General features: G+C 36.0%; 1 protein-coding gene across 1 annotated transcript in view; it reads left to right on the forward strand.

Annotated features, from left to right (window-relative positions):
• Positions 1 to 17228, forward strand: part of LOC134537853 (hydrocephalus-inducing protein-like) — a 184325-nt gene that overhangs the window by 36827 nt on the left and 130270 nt on the right. The window contains exons 17-25 of the mRNA XM_063378731.1: positions 2216 to 2454; positions 3524 to 3646; positions 5215 to 5298; positions 5807 to 5985; positions 6934 to 7169; positions 9626 to 9820; positions 11946 to 12227; positions 14478 to 14687; positions 16745 to 16966. Coding sequence (XP_063234801.1) covers positions 2216 to 2454; positions 3524 to 3646; positions 5215 to 5298; positions 5807 to 5985; positions 6934 to 7169; positions 9626 to 9820; positions 11946 to 12227; positions 14478 to 14687; positions 16745 to 16966 — 1770 coding nt within the window. The remainder of the gene's footprint in view (positions 1 to 2215; positions 2455 to 3523; positions 3647 to 5214; positions 5299 to 5806; positions 5986 to 6933; positions 7170 to 9625; positions 9821 to 11945; positions 12228 to 14477; positions 14688 to 16744; positions 16967 to 17228) is intronic.

Raw genomic sequence — 17228 nt, forward strand, 5'->3', positions numbered from 1 at the left:
ATTGTTTTGATCTTTCATGAAAATATTTGTGTGTGTGAGGCACTTTAGTGTTCATGTTTTTAGATTTTCTTCTTTGGATTCTGTAAGAAAAGTGTTCATTCATTTCTTATTAAAACTATAATATTTAGTTTTAAAATTAAAGAAAAATATACTTTATTTACCTGAATATAATGCAATGATTTTTACAAAAAAAATGAAAACTAAAAGTAGGTCACATTATAATCTCACAAACTTGTATCTTGCCATTAGGAATGGCTTAGTTAAAAAAAACTACAGACTGTGCCTCTTAAATCTGTTACTTATGTCATTTTAGTCCGTTCCCCCCTTCCCCGAACCACTGCTGGGGCGTGACAGATAAGAGATACAGGATGAAGGGTAAAGTGCAAATGGAATTTTTCACTAGGTTGTTCACTGTGGCTGCTGGGAAAGATTCCCCCATCTCTTTCATCCTCCCAGGAGACTACTCTTTGTATAACATCACATTCTTTGCTTTCTGAACCACCACTGCCCCGCCTGAACTAGTCATAAAACACCTTTTTTTTTTTTTTTAACTGCCGCATGTTGTTTCCAAAGACACCGTGTAAATCACTCTACTGATAAAAGTGGCACCAGAAAGGGTATAGTTATATGGAGTAAACTTAATATTTTGAATAATATTCAAGTGATATGTACTTGATTTGCGATTTCCAATCCATAAGGTCTTTTTTTATAAACTCACAATCAAAACATTTGATGTCATATTATTTTTAGGTAAATACGGTACAACAAATTTTGTATAAGAGTTTCTTTAGAAAAAATCTCAAGAAATTAACTAGGGTTTATATCTCAGAACATGTAGTTCGTTGTGTTCCAGGAAATTTACAAGTCATAAAAGTATGGAAAAGGTATTGAAACTGAAGGACGGTCATGAAAAAGACAAAAACAAGTCCCAAAATAAATGCTAACAGTTGCTGAAAGTCATGGTACTTTAATTTCCAGCAGTCTTTTGCTAGCTTGCAATTTGGTTTCTAACTCACTGCACATTAAATGTAAATAATTGGGAACTATCTGCTTGAATCACATTGAAACTACCCCTGAAAATGTTTTTTTTTTCTAACACAAAAATCTGAACATTTCTATGAATACTATAGTTATATTTTGTATTATAATTAATTTTTTTTGTTATAAAAATTTACCCTGTGGTTTAAAAAAGATTGTAAAATATTTGTATTAAATACTCCCAAAAATATTCTGAAAATTTTACTAGGTATTTGTAGGCATCGAATTTAAGAAATGATTTTCTTTATTTCTATTAGAAAAAATAAATTATGTTAAGTTTTGAAGTTATAAATAAAATAGAGCCTTTTATATTGTTACATAAGACAAGAACTTATGAAATTGACAAGGATTGATATGTTCTTTGAATTGTTTTTGCAATGGAAAAGATATTAAGATTTTTTTTTTTTTAGACATACACCATTGCTGGTTACACTATTTTTATAAGAAACCTCAATAACGGACAAAAGAGAGGAATATGCACACACACAGAAAACAAGCCAAAAGCAGCAAGTGCAAAAAGTTAAAAACTTATGCAGCACGGAAATTCAGTGGCATGAATTAGAAAAAAGATTACAGCATAAATGGACTGTCTTGTCAGCCCACTGTTTCTGTTTGTGCTGTAGTATTTTTTTCTAATTTCTCTGATGGAATTTTCTGTGCTGTCTTTGTTTTTAACTCTAGACATTGGCTGATTTTGGTTTGTCTGCTGTACATTTGCATTTTTTTTTTGTCCGTTATTAAAGATTTCTTGTGACATGGGCCTACTGTGTGACCAGCAGTGGTGTATGTCCAAAAAAAAAAATCTTAAATTAAGGATTGATATGTGAAAACACATGCTCTAGGTAGTAGTGTTCGTAACTGGTATGTGAGCATCAGGTGCAGGGCCGGATTTAAGGGAGGGCAACCGGGGTGAAATCCCCGGGGCCTCCACAAACGGAGGGCTCCCACAATAATTTCATATAGTTCTTGTCTCCGATTATATTTATGCATGTTTTTTTAAATAATAAGAGAATCTACTTGATTTCACAATAAATTATTTATTGGAAAACTCGACTGAAAAAAAATTGTTCATTTTATTTGGAAAATAATTTGGGGCCAGGGGGCCTCCGCTCCTCTGTTGCCCCGAGGCCTCCAGACCTCTGAATCCGGCCCTGACCAGGTGTGATGTTTGTTGCAGAGCAAGCGTTTCGGCAGGTGGACGGCGAGTCCCGACCAGGGCGTGGTGGGGCCGAACAGCGTCCTCCGGGTGGACGCCACCGCGATCCTGACGGACGTCGGCAAATTCTCGGCCAAACTGAGCGTCCAGGTGGGGAGCAGTCTCAGCCTGGAGGTCAGGATGGAGGCCCAGGGGGAAGGAACGAGCATAGTGGCCGATCCCTCTGTGGTGCCCGAGCTCAACTTGGGCACCATCTTCAGGTGCGTTCATTCCGTTTCCGTTTGCTGCTACCTAATGCCCGGCTTGCAGTGCCCCAATCGTTTGAAGCATTTCTCTATCCCTGTATCTCCATATCTCTATTTACATATACATCTACCTCTCTCTATCTCAGTCTATATATCTCTTCTCTTTATACCTTTATATTCTCTATATCTCTACATATGTCACTATAGCAATTAAAATATTTTTAAAAAATCTATGTTTTTACATATCTTTATTCTTATCTATTGTTTTACCTGTCAGGTGTGACATAGGTATATAAAAAATGGGCTTATTCAAATATAACGTTGTGTCAAAATTTCAAAGCAATAGCTCAAGGGAGAGATCTGAGATTTAAGATGTTGAACAAACTTAACATATACTATATACATTTTTTATTTATATTGAATCTGACTGAATGGTGTGTTGTGCAGAAATTTAAAATTTTCTGGAGAGGTGTATTGAGAGTATGATTAGTGTTGCTTTTTTCAAGACCGTTACCATACGAGTTGAACCGTGCAATTTGCAAAAAGTGCTGATAAAACACCTACTTAAGCACTCAGAAGTTGTATGTATGGATTTTTTCCTTATGTACCAAAATAGTAAACTAATATTCAACTTTGTTTTCCCAATAGACATATCTTCAACTTTGATTCAAGTTGCAAAAAAATTGGTCTTCACACACCTCTACTTATTTGACATTAATTTCCCAACATCTAGATAGTTTATTGTGAAATTGTAGTTCACTTAATTGTAAGGTTATCAACATTATCAGTTTCCTTTGTTTTGCCAATATAGCTATATCAGTTAATTTGAATGAATGCACTTATAATTGTATCATGTATTTAAGGCTGAAATATATATGTGGCTACGTTATTTTTTGTAAAGTTTTATAGAATATTTGGCATATTTGGTTTATCCATCCTTAGCTTATTATGGAGAAAGTTCCAAATATTTGTTTCCTTTTTTATGAGTACTGTCACATAGTTAGTTGGTGTATAGAAACTAATGCAACATATTCAGAAAACTGTAATTCACAGAGTGATTCATTTTTTTGGTAATGTTTTCCAGCCATCAGACGGTTGAACGTCAAATACTATTAAAGAATGAAGGAACCAAACATCATCAGTTGCAGTGGAGTTTCACTCCTGACGTGACGAAGGCTGGAAAATTGTCAACGACGATTTCAAAAAAGTACGTACCAGAAATGTCCATCATGTGATGTTGTATCGGCTAGATACCATAGCTGGATTATTTTTTCATGACTTGTGGCAAAGAAAAGTATTTATGCATTTGATTAACTGCAGCATAAAATTAACATGTAGCAGCATGCCACCATCCTACTTACTGAAAAGTGTTAGGAACTGAAAAGTTTGGTAGTCTCAACAAAACAACTGGAACATTTAAGATGTACGTGTGATTTGAATTGTCACATGCACATCAAAACTTGACTGACATTGCAGTGACACAGTTTTTGCTAATTTTCTCTTTATATGACTTTGCAAGCCAGCCTTAGATTACTATAATTTAGACCTCAGAACCAAAGTTGGAATACCTACACGAAATCTAAGGAAAGTCATAACTTAATTCATTTTTAAATATTAAACAATTCTGTTTTCTCTGCCTTCCTCGTCCCTTTCTTTCTTTAGTATGCTCATTTTTGTAGTTAAATATTACAGTAATTATGCTGTATAACAACTTGAAGAGACAATATTTTTGTGTATTATACATGAGCAATTTTTAAAGAGGTGGGTTAAAGCAAGGCAAATAAGTTTACAGTACCTGATTATCATCGATTCCTAGATCCAACATGTAGATTTTGAGTGTACTTGCCACTTATAGGTGCAATGCATTTGCATTCATATATCATTTTTATAACATTATTATATTTTTATATAGATGTACTTAACTCCATCATGCCACGCAACTGTGTCAGCCATCTGAGGAAGTGAGACATAATGTAAAAAAAAACTTAAAAAACTAAAAACACATACCACACGTGCATCATTTTAAGTCATCAAGAAAGAGTGGAAGTTTTGTATTCTTCATGTCCATCTTTTCATTGCTTGGTTTGCAATCTCCATGAATCATTGTACTGTTTATGCTGGTAATTTTTTTTTATTAAAGATAGATATTAATACTTATAATTTGTATAGCCTAACTTCAATAATTATTTTAAATAGTTAAAATTTCAACATTATTGTTGTCACTGATTACAGTTATTTTACAGCTAAATACATAACGTGAAAATTTTATTTCAGTGTTTTTGTTGATTACAGCAGCATTTAAAACATAATTTTTGTTTCCTATATTACAGAGGTGATATTGCGTTGTTTTGTATATATTTTTGACCAGGACTTAACAAACAGTTGGTTCACTATGTAGCGGTTTAACTATATTTTATTTCTGCAGCAATTCATGTTCTTTCTACATTATTCAATTTAACTTTGATCTCATCTGATTTTATTTTAGCAGAGAGCATTAATGGCAATTCATTGCCAGCTCACTGTAATTTGTCACATTTAGATGCATAAAACAGCAACATAACTGAATTTTATAGTGTCCATTACAGTGGTACCTTACTAACCACATTTTAAATAAGTTCTCACTTTTAAGTACACATTTCCAGATATCTATAAGCTATTTTGCCTTAAGCATCACTTTACTATAAAGTTTGTACTTTTGTTAGTAAGAACCAATACTGTGAGTTTTCTTTTATATATGTTATGATGATATTGCTAATGAGCTGTTATTATTTTCAGGTCAAACTTTGAAATAATTACTGCAAAAATGAGTCTATTGCCAGAAGAAAGTTCAAAGTTAACTGTTAGAGCAAAAAGTGAAAGGTAAGTTGTCAAGAATTTATTGAGATCATGGAAATCCAAAGTATGGCTTGAAGTACATTGGGTAGCTTTAATATTGTTAGTAAAATGAAGCTGGACATTGTTTTGAGCAGTGGTGGATACAGGATTTTTTTTTTGAAAAGAATGAAGAAAAAAATTTAAAATTTAAAAAAAATGTTTTAAAAAAAACTTGCATCACTATTAACACTAACACACTAACATATGGGCCCCAGGGGTTTGAGTTTTGGTGGAGTCAGGCCTGGATTATTCGCAACTAGAAAATGTGACTAGTTAAAACTCAGGTGGGGTATTGGTTCAACTGCAGAATTGAATACTAACACAAATTAAATGCTTTAACAAAAATAATTATTATTGAGAAAGTTGCACGTTACATTAAACATTAATGGCATGTAAATGTAACAGGTATATGTATATATTATGTATGTATTTATTGAAGAAAAAGTAATTATTTCTAGGTAGGTTTTTTTCTTCATGTTTGCAAATGTTTCAGGGCGGAAACAGTGAGAGAGGAGCTGTATTGCGCTGCTGTTATCGATAATGCTGGCAAGTCGCAGCTAATATATTCCACTTCCATCACAGCCGACTTTGTGGACCCGCTCGTGGTTTTTTCTAAACCAGACCTGGTTTTCTGCACAAATGTTCTAGAAGATGAGCCTGAAGCACTTACAGGTGGGCTTGCTCCAGTTACAGCTTTCATCAAAAGCCATTGTAGTATTATATGACAGCACTTCCCAAATTACAAGTTTTTAAAAGAAAATTAACTATAACTAACAATATTTACTACTTTGTAAACATTTCTTGAGTTTAATTTTTTTTTTTTTGTACCTTGAAGTGTCTGAATGTTAAAATATGTAACTTAATGTAAAAGTCTCCAATTTTTCGTTAAGTTGGCAATTTCTTCTGCAAGAATCATCCATTGAAAACAACAAAAACAAAAAAAAACTATTTTGTTTGATTTTTTATTGATTACGTTAACTGAGTTTGAAATATTCATTTGTATGAACACCACCTGGTTACTAGTTCAAACACGGGTATCATCATATAACCAGTGATTTATACAATACAATACAATACAGCGAGACCATGCTGGTGGAGTTCTCGGATTCCTTGCATCCCCCCCAAGATGATCTGGATTCAAACTATGATTTTTTTTCAAATGGAAAATGTGGCTATCATTGCTGTGAGCTTTTGGTTTTTTTCAGGGGTTTGTCATTTCCTCCACCCATCAATTCCATTAATGTTACGTGCTCGTCTCATCACAACTCATAATTTATAATGACCTCAATTTCAACGAGATGTTAAACCTAAATTGATTCATTAATATAACACAAAAATATGATATTCTGATAATCCTTCACAATGTAAATTTATTTTAATATTCTCACCAATTTTTTTGCTTTTGATCTATAAACTATAATGAAATTACTAAGTAATACATTAATTGTGATGTTAATTTTGTAAGTTATTGTACCATTTACATTAAATACTTTTATTTTGTTACATATTATCAAATAAATAACTGCCTCTTCAGAGTTGACCAAAACAGTGCGAAATACATACTGCTGAAAGTAGTAACATGTTTGCTGGAACTAAAATGTTTCAACGCCTTTGTTTTAGACACTTTGCAGTTGGCGAACCAGACCATCCTTCCTCTGACTGTCGTACTGCAGGCGGACGCTCCGTTCCACATCGCCTCTGAGAAGGGAGACTGGGTCACCCAGACCACTCTGCGAATGGAAGGATTGTCGGCCGCCGAACTGGAAATATGTTTCGATCCCACATTTGCTGCAGATCGACATTCTAAAGTGGCTGAAGGTTTCATAAGAGTGCACTTTGAAGAACATCCACAAAAAGTAATTAACTAGTTCAAAACTTTATAGCCCGGGAAAATTATTATTTTCACATTGAAAAAAATATTGTAAAGCTGAATTTCGGCACACTGTTAGTTACTGTAGACATTAGTTCCATCATATCAAAATATGTACTTGTACTTTCTTGTGTTTGCGTCTTTGATTTTTAGGCCCTTTTAAGTATTTTAAGGCATACAATTTACACTTATCCAGTATTTCCCATGCTGTGATGCAACAAGGTGGTATCCTGAACTGGGATTGATTTGAAATGAAAGAGGAGACATTAATACAATAGTGCACTGACATTTCATATCAAAAAAATTATGCTTCTTATTCAGGGTATAAGATAATTAAACAAAATCTAAAGTGTTGTTTGGTGTATGCACATTCTAATGGCATACGGGCTCGAAAGGTTTCTCATTTTATTTTTCTGGGCTATCATTGATCGCTGTTGTAGTATTGAAAACATAGTGTTATGTCTTTATCAGTTGTTTTGCTAATATTGTGATGTGATAAATTTATAACCTTTTGTTGTTTGCAAGTTCAAAAATTAAGTTTTTCTCATAGAACTTACCTTATTGATAGACTAAAGAAGGTACATATTTGAAGCCAAATAAGCATTGCACTTTAATGTGGTATCTTGTACATTTTTTGTATATGGAAGCCAGTTCAATATTTTTCTTGTAAATCTCATTTCAAAACTTAGAGATCATAACTTTTGATTTACAAGGTTTTTTTTTTCTAGTGTTTACCAGCTAGACTATTGCTCTAGGTGTAAAAATATTTTATCTCTTGGTAACTTATTAATTTTGTAACATATTTACTAAATGCTTCAAATTTTCATGGCCATACACAAGAGAAAATCTGCCTGCCAAGCAACATTTTCTTAGGGTGCAATTTTTCTTAAGTGAGAAAAGTGAAGCACTGGAATTATAATCATGGTAACTCGAGTTCAACTTTTTTTCCAGCCATCCTTATTTCAGCTTTCAATGGTTTCCAAAAATTACTTCACACATATTGGGATAGTTACTTAAAGTAGCCTGTGGCAGTTTTCTTTCCCATTTTTCCTGCTCTATGTGTGTTGTGTGTGGTTGTCGTTAATGACCTTACTGTCAATAAGATTTTGAAATTAAAAAAAAAAAATTATACAGAAGTAATAAGATCTAGGATAAATTTTACATACTTATACAAATAGTGAAATTATAAAAAATCTCCCTTTCGAAAGTAAAATACATAATTTTTAATGAAAATTTTTCTCTGTAATTTATCTCAACAACAGTTGTAAAAAATTCTAACTATAAAAATTTAGTCACTGGTGTTCTCAATTAATGGGTATTATAAACATTCATGTATAAAATATAGTTGTTATCGTAGTACAGTATACTCTCAATTATTTGGGCACAGATTATCCAGTTTTCTGGTTAGCCATGCTCATATTTAGTTAAGTTATTCGTATGTTGTATTCTGAAGTTGTAAAAATAAGATGGCATCGCTCCTGCGCACTTCTTCGCTCGGCCGTTCCATATTTTTGACCACCCTTTTCCAGTGTCAGAAAGCTGTTTGGTCCGACCCTTCATGTCACCCACCCCCTCAGCTGTCATGCTTTAAACAAGAGGGGGATAGGGATCCCCTGACTGCTGCTTCACATCTCTAGCCTCCATCTGGTTTGTTCCACGAGCCGTTATGCCGGTGATTGACGTGATTGGCTGGCATTCGGCTGGAGGAAGGGATACAGAAAAAAAAAAAACTGCTAGAATTTCTGTGTGCACGGTTTGCGCGATCCTATTTTGAGCAGTGTTGAGTCAACTTTCCCTCTTCTGCCGTTGTAAATGAGACAGTGAACTAGTAACGTACGTGAAAGTAATCTTAACATGTCTGTCACAACAGGTTTTCGTAATGCTAACGGTCACATTTTCTCATGCTATTTATTTCCTAGCTTGAAACCATAACATTTCGTTACGAACACTGCAACCACGGCTCCATGAGATGCTCGCATATTGCTGCATCCATCTTTGATTATAGAAAATATCCTGTTTTAAATCTGTGAAAAGCATGCCTCGTTTAGTTGGTGTGCTGCTTAGTGCAACTTATGTATTCCTCCAACCTGGCACAAGTTTCCCTGCGTGATAGTTTTATGTAAGGACAAGGAACAGAGAAGAAAGAACAACTTGCCGCAGAGGGGTAGAAAAATAAATTACAAGGGAAGAGAGGATAACTGCCGCCTCTCCAGCAAGCGAAGAAGGACCGCATGGTGACACAGTGCTGTATTGTTCATGCTTTGATAAGTTGAGGCACAGTACACAAAGACCTCACTTGTGCTCAGAATTCTACTTAAGACAAATATACGATGTGACCAAAATTCGAGGTCGCTGTTTCAGTGAAATGGTTTATCCGTGTTTTTTTTTTTTTACAGGATTTCAATTATCCTGGCATTATTTTTGATTTTTCTCATTCCCCAGGTGAAATTTCCCTTGAGAGGTGAAGTGAACTTCCCCAACGTGAAAGTGGTATCTGAAATCGACTTTGGCTGTATTTCAGTTGGTACCAATGGCTGCAAAGATATTATGTTGCAGAATGTTAGCCCTCTACCAGTTGACTATAGCTGGTCATGGATGCTTAGCAGTTCAGATATAGTCTTGGCTGAAAATGAGCAGGTGTGTATATGTATAGTACATGTAACTCTCATCTCCATGACCACAAGGGTATGAAATTGTCAAGCACACTAAATCTTTGTCAACATGGATTTTTGTAGTGAGTTGGAACATTTTAGTGAACTTATACTGTTTTATTAGCCATCAAGTACAGAAATACAGTACATACTAGCAAACCTGTTTTGGACTTTGGGTCTGTGTGACTGGTACTAAAATAAATAAAATAACTATTGCACTAGTAAGTGTGATACATAATAGGGGTGGTTGTATGTTTTACGTCTTTCTTCTACAAATCCATTTCAAACTAAAAAAAAATATATTCATAATACTGTTATTTAAATTTCCATGGTATATAAATACATAGTAATATACTTGATTTTAGTCCATGCATAAACATGCATAAATTTATAACATATATGTATCCTTGAAATAAATTGTTTCAGTCTGTTCAAACTAAATGTTATAAATTCTAAAACTTTTTTTATGCGTATTTTAAAGGTATGTTCAGATTACTTTTTTACAAATGTTTATTTCTTTTTTTCAATGTCTCACTTTGATTTAAGTATGCAAGATGTAAATATTTCAAGGATTTATGTACAGATGCCTTTTCCCATAGCCTTATGGTACCTACCATAATTAAAGGCTCAATGGAATGTATGAATAAATGAATAAAATTAATAAATACATATAAATAAAATTTTTATACTTTAACTCTTGTTTATATTAATTCCAACCCTGTAATTATTGACCAACACTTGCAATGTTTTGTTTAAAATTTGTTAGGTATATTTAAACATTTAATCATGCAAAAATTTCACGTTTTATTTATTTTATGGTTGTACATGTCCACCAACGGCCTAGGACTTTAGTGATGGGCACGACACATACAGCTAGGTACAAAACAGAAAGTAAAAGACAATAGAAAAACATAACCAAGAACAGAAGTGGTCCCTGCAAGTATGTATCTGGACACTCCCCTCATCGGCTCCAACGTAGGCAAGCTCTACCAGAGTTGGCCAACACACAAGTCAAGCTTACCAGATACTTACAGTGACTGGAACAAAAAAATGACTAGTAGAACAGAAACACAAAACATACACAATGGGATATAAGAACATAAAATTTAAAGACGGATAAATTACAACATTAATAATCAAAAATAATTATAATAGCAAAAAACACTAATAGGATAAACCCCTCACGAAAGAAAAGACAGGCAACTCCAGTCCATACAATTTGGATGGGTTGAACAATTACTTACATACGTAGTTATTGCAAAAATTACTTATAATTTATCAATTAAATTCATTTTAAAAGTAAACTTTTCGCCGGGAATATTGAACGCCAAACCTCGTACAGTGTGTGTGTGTCTTGCAGGAAGCTGTAAGGGAACAGGTGTTCTCTAATTTAGTTTCTTGTTGCCCTCTGTGCCAGAGAAAGATAGCCTTGACTACACGGCATGTATAAGGCATTGCGCTCTCTGGGAGCAGGGAAGACTGGGCTGGCGGTAGACTTGATCCTGGTGATTCTGTCGTCCCTTAAACTTTACCGTGCAGTAAAATGCAGTGTAAAACTCAAACAGTTAATCAGTTTTCAGTAATTTGATTCAGCTGGGTGATGACTAAGATATAGTAGGAGGAGTAGAATTTAAAATACCCAACTGCCATGCTCCTTGATGGTTATTATCAAGTAATAAAGCATTAAACCTGACTAGGGAGTAGGCTCTGCCAGATATTTTATAAAAATAGGTCCACTCCTAAGTTTGATACTGCCTGAATTATAGGCTGCACAATTTACCCTGATGGGGATTTGTTTCCCAACTGACAGAAGTCAGGCCATAAAAATTGTGGTAGCATCACCTACCAAATTGATTGCCATACAATTGATAGTTGAACTATATTAAGCATGCATTTGACATTATAGAAAATTATTTATTAAAAAAAAACATAGTGTATAAAAGCCGGAAAACATTTTATAAATGTAGTCATGGTACAATTGGTGTAAAACTCTTCTGGCATTACAGGGGATTTAAAAAAAATGTTCAAAAAGTGTCTGTAGTGTTGTTAATTTTGTGATGATGTACTGATGTGCGTTTGCGTGCTGCCGAGTGACGAAGCTCTCCTTCCAGGACGAAGTGGACTGCAGCCAGTGGAGCAGGAGTGTTGGCGAGCCCAGCAAGCACATCAGCTTCATGGTTGTGGGAGACACCGGGGCAAGCATCCTGAGGGGTCCGGGCGAGCCCCAGGCGCCCGCCGAGCCGGCAGAGGACGGACACGGCGCGGGGGTCGCCGGGGACCCGTCTTGGAAGAGCAGGCTGTTCCAGCTCGTCGCACCCTTTCACGTCGAGGAGCGTGATGCGGAGGCCTTCGAAGTGTTGCCCGTGGAAATCAAAGTACCGCCAGTTTTGAAGGTACGAAACATGCTTGGGTTGAACAACTCCATTCCAGCTTATTTCCCGTGCATGCTGCTTTGTAACAGATGTTTGTGCCACAGAACTGTGTACACCAAACTTTTTAATGTGGGTTTTATGTATAAACTTGCTGGAAAAACCTTGGTTATTTATTAAATACTTTCAATAAGATCCTTGGTTACATATTAAATACTTTTACGTAGGATACTCGGCATTACTTGTATTTCCTCTAGGTAAATTGCAGGCTTCTGTGGCTATTGTCTAATATACTATCTTGGCTTTTGAGGTTGAACAGCTTCTAAGTGGTGGGATTGTACCAACGTTTCGCTCTTCATTTCAGCAGGCATCATTAGGGTTTAGAAATTTACTGAGAGCTAGAAGGTGGTGAGGCCCTAAACATACTGCCAGGGTACTGCAGCCTCATTCTTTTGGCCCAAGTGTCAGCCAATCAGGGAATGGCTTTCCTGTCATTGGCTTCTGTATTTGCCAGTCTTTTGTCGTTTGGGGTTAGACCCTTTGTGACTTTGCTCTTCTTGCTTTCTGTTTTAGGTGGGGGGGAGGGGCCTTAATTAATGATGCCCATAATTGCTCATCTTGTAGCTATCTTCTGTGTTGCTTATTTGATGTTTGAATTTTTCTATGTCTTCTCGGAGTGTCCTTTTCCTGTAATTTTAATTGTTGATTATTGTTTTGAATTATTATTTTTAATTTTAATTATTATCTATGCTGGGCTTGGTGATTGACGAATGTTATCCTATGGCTGCTTGGTGGTTCTCATGTTTGTAATCCCTGAATTTATATTCTTTAATTCTTGTTACCCTTCTTCCTGTTGTCCTATGTAAAACAGGCCATAGAACATGGTACTCTGCAAAGTCCAGAAAGTTGTTGGGTTGTATTTTATATCTTATAGAGGTCAGACATGTTTGCTGTGGTGAGATGTTTGAAGTCTTCATTTAATTTTGACTTGGGGCTTTTTTCTTTGTTTCTACCAACATGTGGTATTATCACTATATTTATAAACTTTACAGATTTTTACTATATTTTACATTACATACAAAAGATGTGTCCTTGGTGGTCATAATCACTAATGTGTGGATTGTGGGTTCAATCCCAGAACCCTGGTATTAATTAAAAGTTCTGAGTACAGAGTCAGTACTCATGGGGTTTTGAGCCTGCTATAATCTTGAATGATTTGTCACCTTCAGTTTGTGTGCATAGCCATGCAAGGTAAAACTCTTCCTTTGTCAATTTAGAAACAAAGGAACAGTTTCAGTTTGAATTACATTGATGGGGCTTATCAGTGAGTACCTATATCCTGCTAATCTGAATAGTTTTGAATTCTTGTTGATTGTTCTTTTATTCATTAAAGCATTAAATTATGGAACTTCTTGTTGTGATAGATCATCACTTGGAACAGTCATCAAAGAAGCTATTTTAAAGTTTAATTTTGCTCAGCTGTTGACAGGGATGACTAAGGAGTTGATTCCAAAATGTTAATATAAGCTGTAAATACACTGTATATATTAGTTGGTATGGCAATGTCCAGTGGTATTCTAGATATTCAGGAAGTTAATTTAATCAGTGTTCCTGCAGGTCATTTAAGTCATGGAAAAGTAATGAAACTGAAGGACTGATCCCCAAAATAAACAGTATTGTTGGTGGAAGTCCAGAAAGTTTGATTTAGAAGCAGCCTTTTTCTAACTTGTTTTGTTTTTTGAGGCCTCTTTTCAGTTTATAGTCGCAAAATACATATAAATAGTTGGAGACTCTCCGTTTAAATTATGTATGTGGAAATATTCTCTATAAAGGTTTTAGCTTTCTAACAGAAATCTGCACGATCCTACAAATAGCAGATTAATTTTATATTTCAATAATGATCGCAGGCTTTCACGGCCATTGTCTGAAGTAACTTGGCTTCTGGGTTTTAGCCGCGTCCTTGGCGAATAATTCACAGACGTTTCAGTCGACACTGCAGTCACCGTCATCAGGGAGCAGTAGGTAACTGCTCCCTGATGATGGCGACTGCAGTGTCGACCAAAACTTCTGTGAATTTTATATTTTGTTTGATTTTGTGAATTATATTACTCTGTGTTAGAAATTATTTGAGAAAATTTATTGGAAAGGTCCTGAAAAATTACCTTCTCCAGGTACTTGTAGACATCTTGTAAACATAAAACCTTTTTAAACTGCATGTTTGTCAGAATTCTTAGTTAACATTGTAGGCTATCCCCCCCCCCCCCCCCTTTCCAGTATTTTGAGGTGACGCCTCATCGCGGCCACCTGGAGCCGTACGAGTCGACGGTGATGTGGGTGTCGTTCTTCGGGGAGGACGCAGTGACGGCCAGCGTGGGAGCCCGCTGCAGTGTGAGGGGCGGCGCGACGGAGACCGTCAGGGTGAGCGCCGCGGCGTCCCGGGTCACGTACCGCCTCAGCAGGGAACGCGTTGATTTCGGCAGTCAGGTAATGTATTTTGTTGATTTGGTTATCTGCTCTGGTCACCTGTCGTTACTTTGATGTAAATACTCTATTTTTTTTAATTGTTTGAGACTACAGTGTTGATTTCTCAGTGTTTACGTTTTCCCGCAGCTAACATTTCTTTAGGTTTCATTTACGTGTCATTCTTCCCACTACGCACATTTCGTATACAACATATAAAGTGGTTTGTGTATACATGTCGCATATCCAACACAGACAACAAAAAAAGTTTGATTTTACCTTTGTGTTAGAATTACGCTATAAAAACATTTGGTGGAAGGTTATGTTAATGCACGAATCTTCTATGTACATAGCGCGAAGAATGAGTAGTCTAAAATAAAATGGTGAGTTTCGTATTTTAGTCTCTTCTAAAGCGGTAGTGCTAATTGACGGCCATATGTGCTTTAAAATGTTCATTTGTTCAAAGTCTAGGTGTAATCAGTAGTTAAGTGGCCACATCATAGTGAACTTTTCTATAGTAATGGTTGTGTCAATCTAGTATGTATGAAACAATGTGACTAGAAATAACTTTCTCAGTTTGTTATAAGTTATCAGTGACGTGCTTGCTAGACAAACCTACAGCAATCTCTACCATCTTGTAAACAAACATTTCTTGATGTAGCACTGGCAGTAGTGATGAGTTCCACTGCAGGAACTAGTCTTCAGTAAAGTCGATGTTTGGCAGAATCAAAATAATTTTCGAAACCTTATTAATGTCTTCTAGGACGATTGAATATGTGGCATTGCTCAAATCTTCGCACAGGGCTAATAAACACCACCTTTCCACTTGAATACAAGTCGACACTACCCTCCATGGGTGTGGACTATCGACGAAAGTATATTGCCTGCATAACAAGTTTGCACTGGCCTATATCCTCGGTGAACAAATAAACAATCGCTGAAGTGCTCTACGCACAAACATGTCCGCACCGGTATCCATTACGCTGTAAACAAATAAACAATTAGCCGCTCCAATGTGTAATTACTTCAGTGATGCAACATGATACTAAAAAGTAAATCAGTGCCAAATAGTATTTCGGTTTCCTGTCATAGCTCACAGAAATCTAGACCTACATGCCGACTCAAACTTTGTAATGTTCAACTTAATTTTTTACATGTTTGGTTGCTTGTATAGTCGTAGCTGTGTCAGATTATATATGCTTATCTATAACTTCTCCACTGTTCAAATATTTCAATGTGTAGCAATTTTCATGTACCTGGTCATATACTAAGTATGGTTCTTCATAAAGTAAGAATAATTTTTTTGTCAGATTTTCCCATAACTTGCTCATTGGATTAGTCTCTTTTAAAACTAATTCTCCTATGGTGAGCTTCGTGATCTGGTTCCTCCTCTGGCTTTTACTACGTTTTTCTGTCGCGAAATGTAGCTGAGCTCTGACAAATGCTTCTACCTGTTCTCGTAGCTCTTTTGTAACCTCTACTTCTCCTTTCCATACGTGTTGATGGTAGGTAAGGCTTCTGAACCTCGCTACTATAACATATTTGAATTGTTTGTGGTATTGAAACTAGCGGTGTTGTTCATGACTCATGTCGCTAATGGTTCGATAACCTTGTTTGTTAGCGTAATAAACGGTCAAACTGATGGACTCTTGTCTTTGGAAATACTAAGAAAACGGAAATGAGGATGATGATTGCTGATCGTGGAATGTAGATCATGTCAGTCTGTAGTCCTGTCATTTTAGCAGCTTTTCAAATTTAAATTAACAGGCATATTTAAAAACATGATCTAATGAGAAATTAGAGCAAAATAACACATTAACATATGACTACCTCTGAAACACTCAAACAACCGTTATTTACATTGAAACAGAAAACCTAACCAATAAAACTATTTATGCCAATGTTTTATAGGTAAAAAGGGTAAGGGCTTACAATGCTACAGCGTATTGTGTGGGAACATCGTAAAAACGTTTTACTGTATTTACGAATGGAGTGACTTCGGCCGCCAAGTCAATTTGAAGTGTATTTGAATGAATGCATCGCCAGTTGCAACGTAGATGATTGATGCTTGTTGCTGACAGGTGTTCTTGAAGAAGTGCCAGGACGTGGTGGTTCTGTGGAACCCCGGGAACATGCCCTTCGACTTTGCGGTGCGGCACGGCCAGTCGGACAGCGACCCCCTGCACGGCATGTTCGGGGTGGAACCCATGTCAGGGCACTTGCCAGCCGGCGGGGAGATCGCGCTCTCCGTCACTTTCCTACCGGGCGCCTCGGGGAAGTTCGTGGGGGAGTTCCATTTGGAGGTACGTACGTGAAGACCTCTTCGATTGGCATCATCCTGTAACACAGTAGCATCCAGTCACGTTCTGGATACCAGGACTTTGCTGAAGTCACGTTTTTCCAATTGTAGGCTGGGAAGTTGAAACGAGTAAGTAAATATTGTAAATGATATGTAGCAAAAAATTTTTGTGTTTAAGTATTTACCTCAACGGGAATTATTTTTGTGTGAAAAATTCAAATTTACTCTGTTCAGCTAAAAAATTACACATAGCTTAAAGGTTGTCC

Source organism: Bacillus rossius, chromosome 12 (genome assembly GCF_032445375.1).
Source record: "Bacillus rossius redtenbacheri isolate Brsri chromosome 12, Brsri_v3, whole genome shotgun sequence".
NCBI classification, from domain to species: domain Eukaryota; kingdom Metazoa; phylum Arthropoda; class Insecta; order Phasmatodea; family Bacillidae; genus Bacillus; species Bacillus rossius.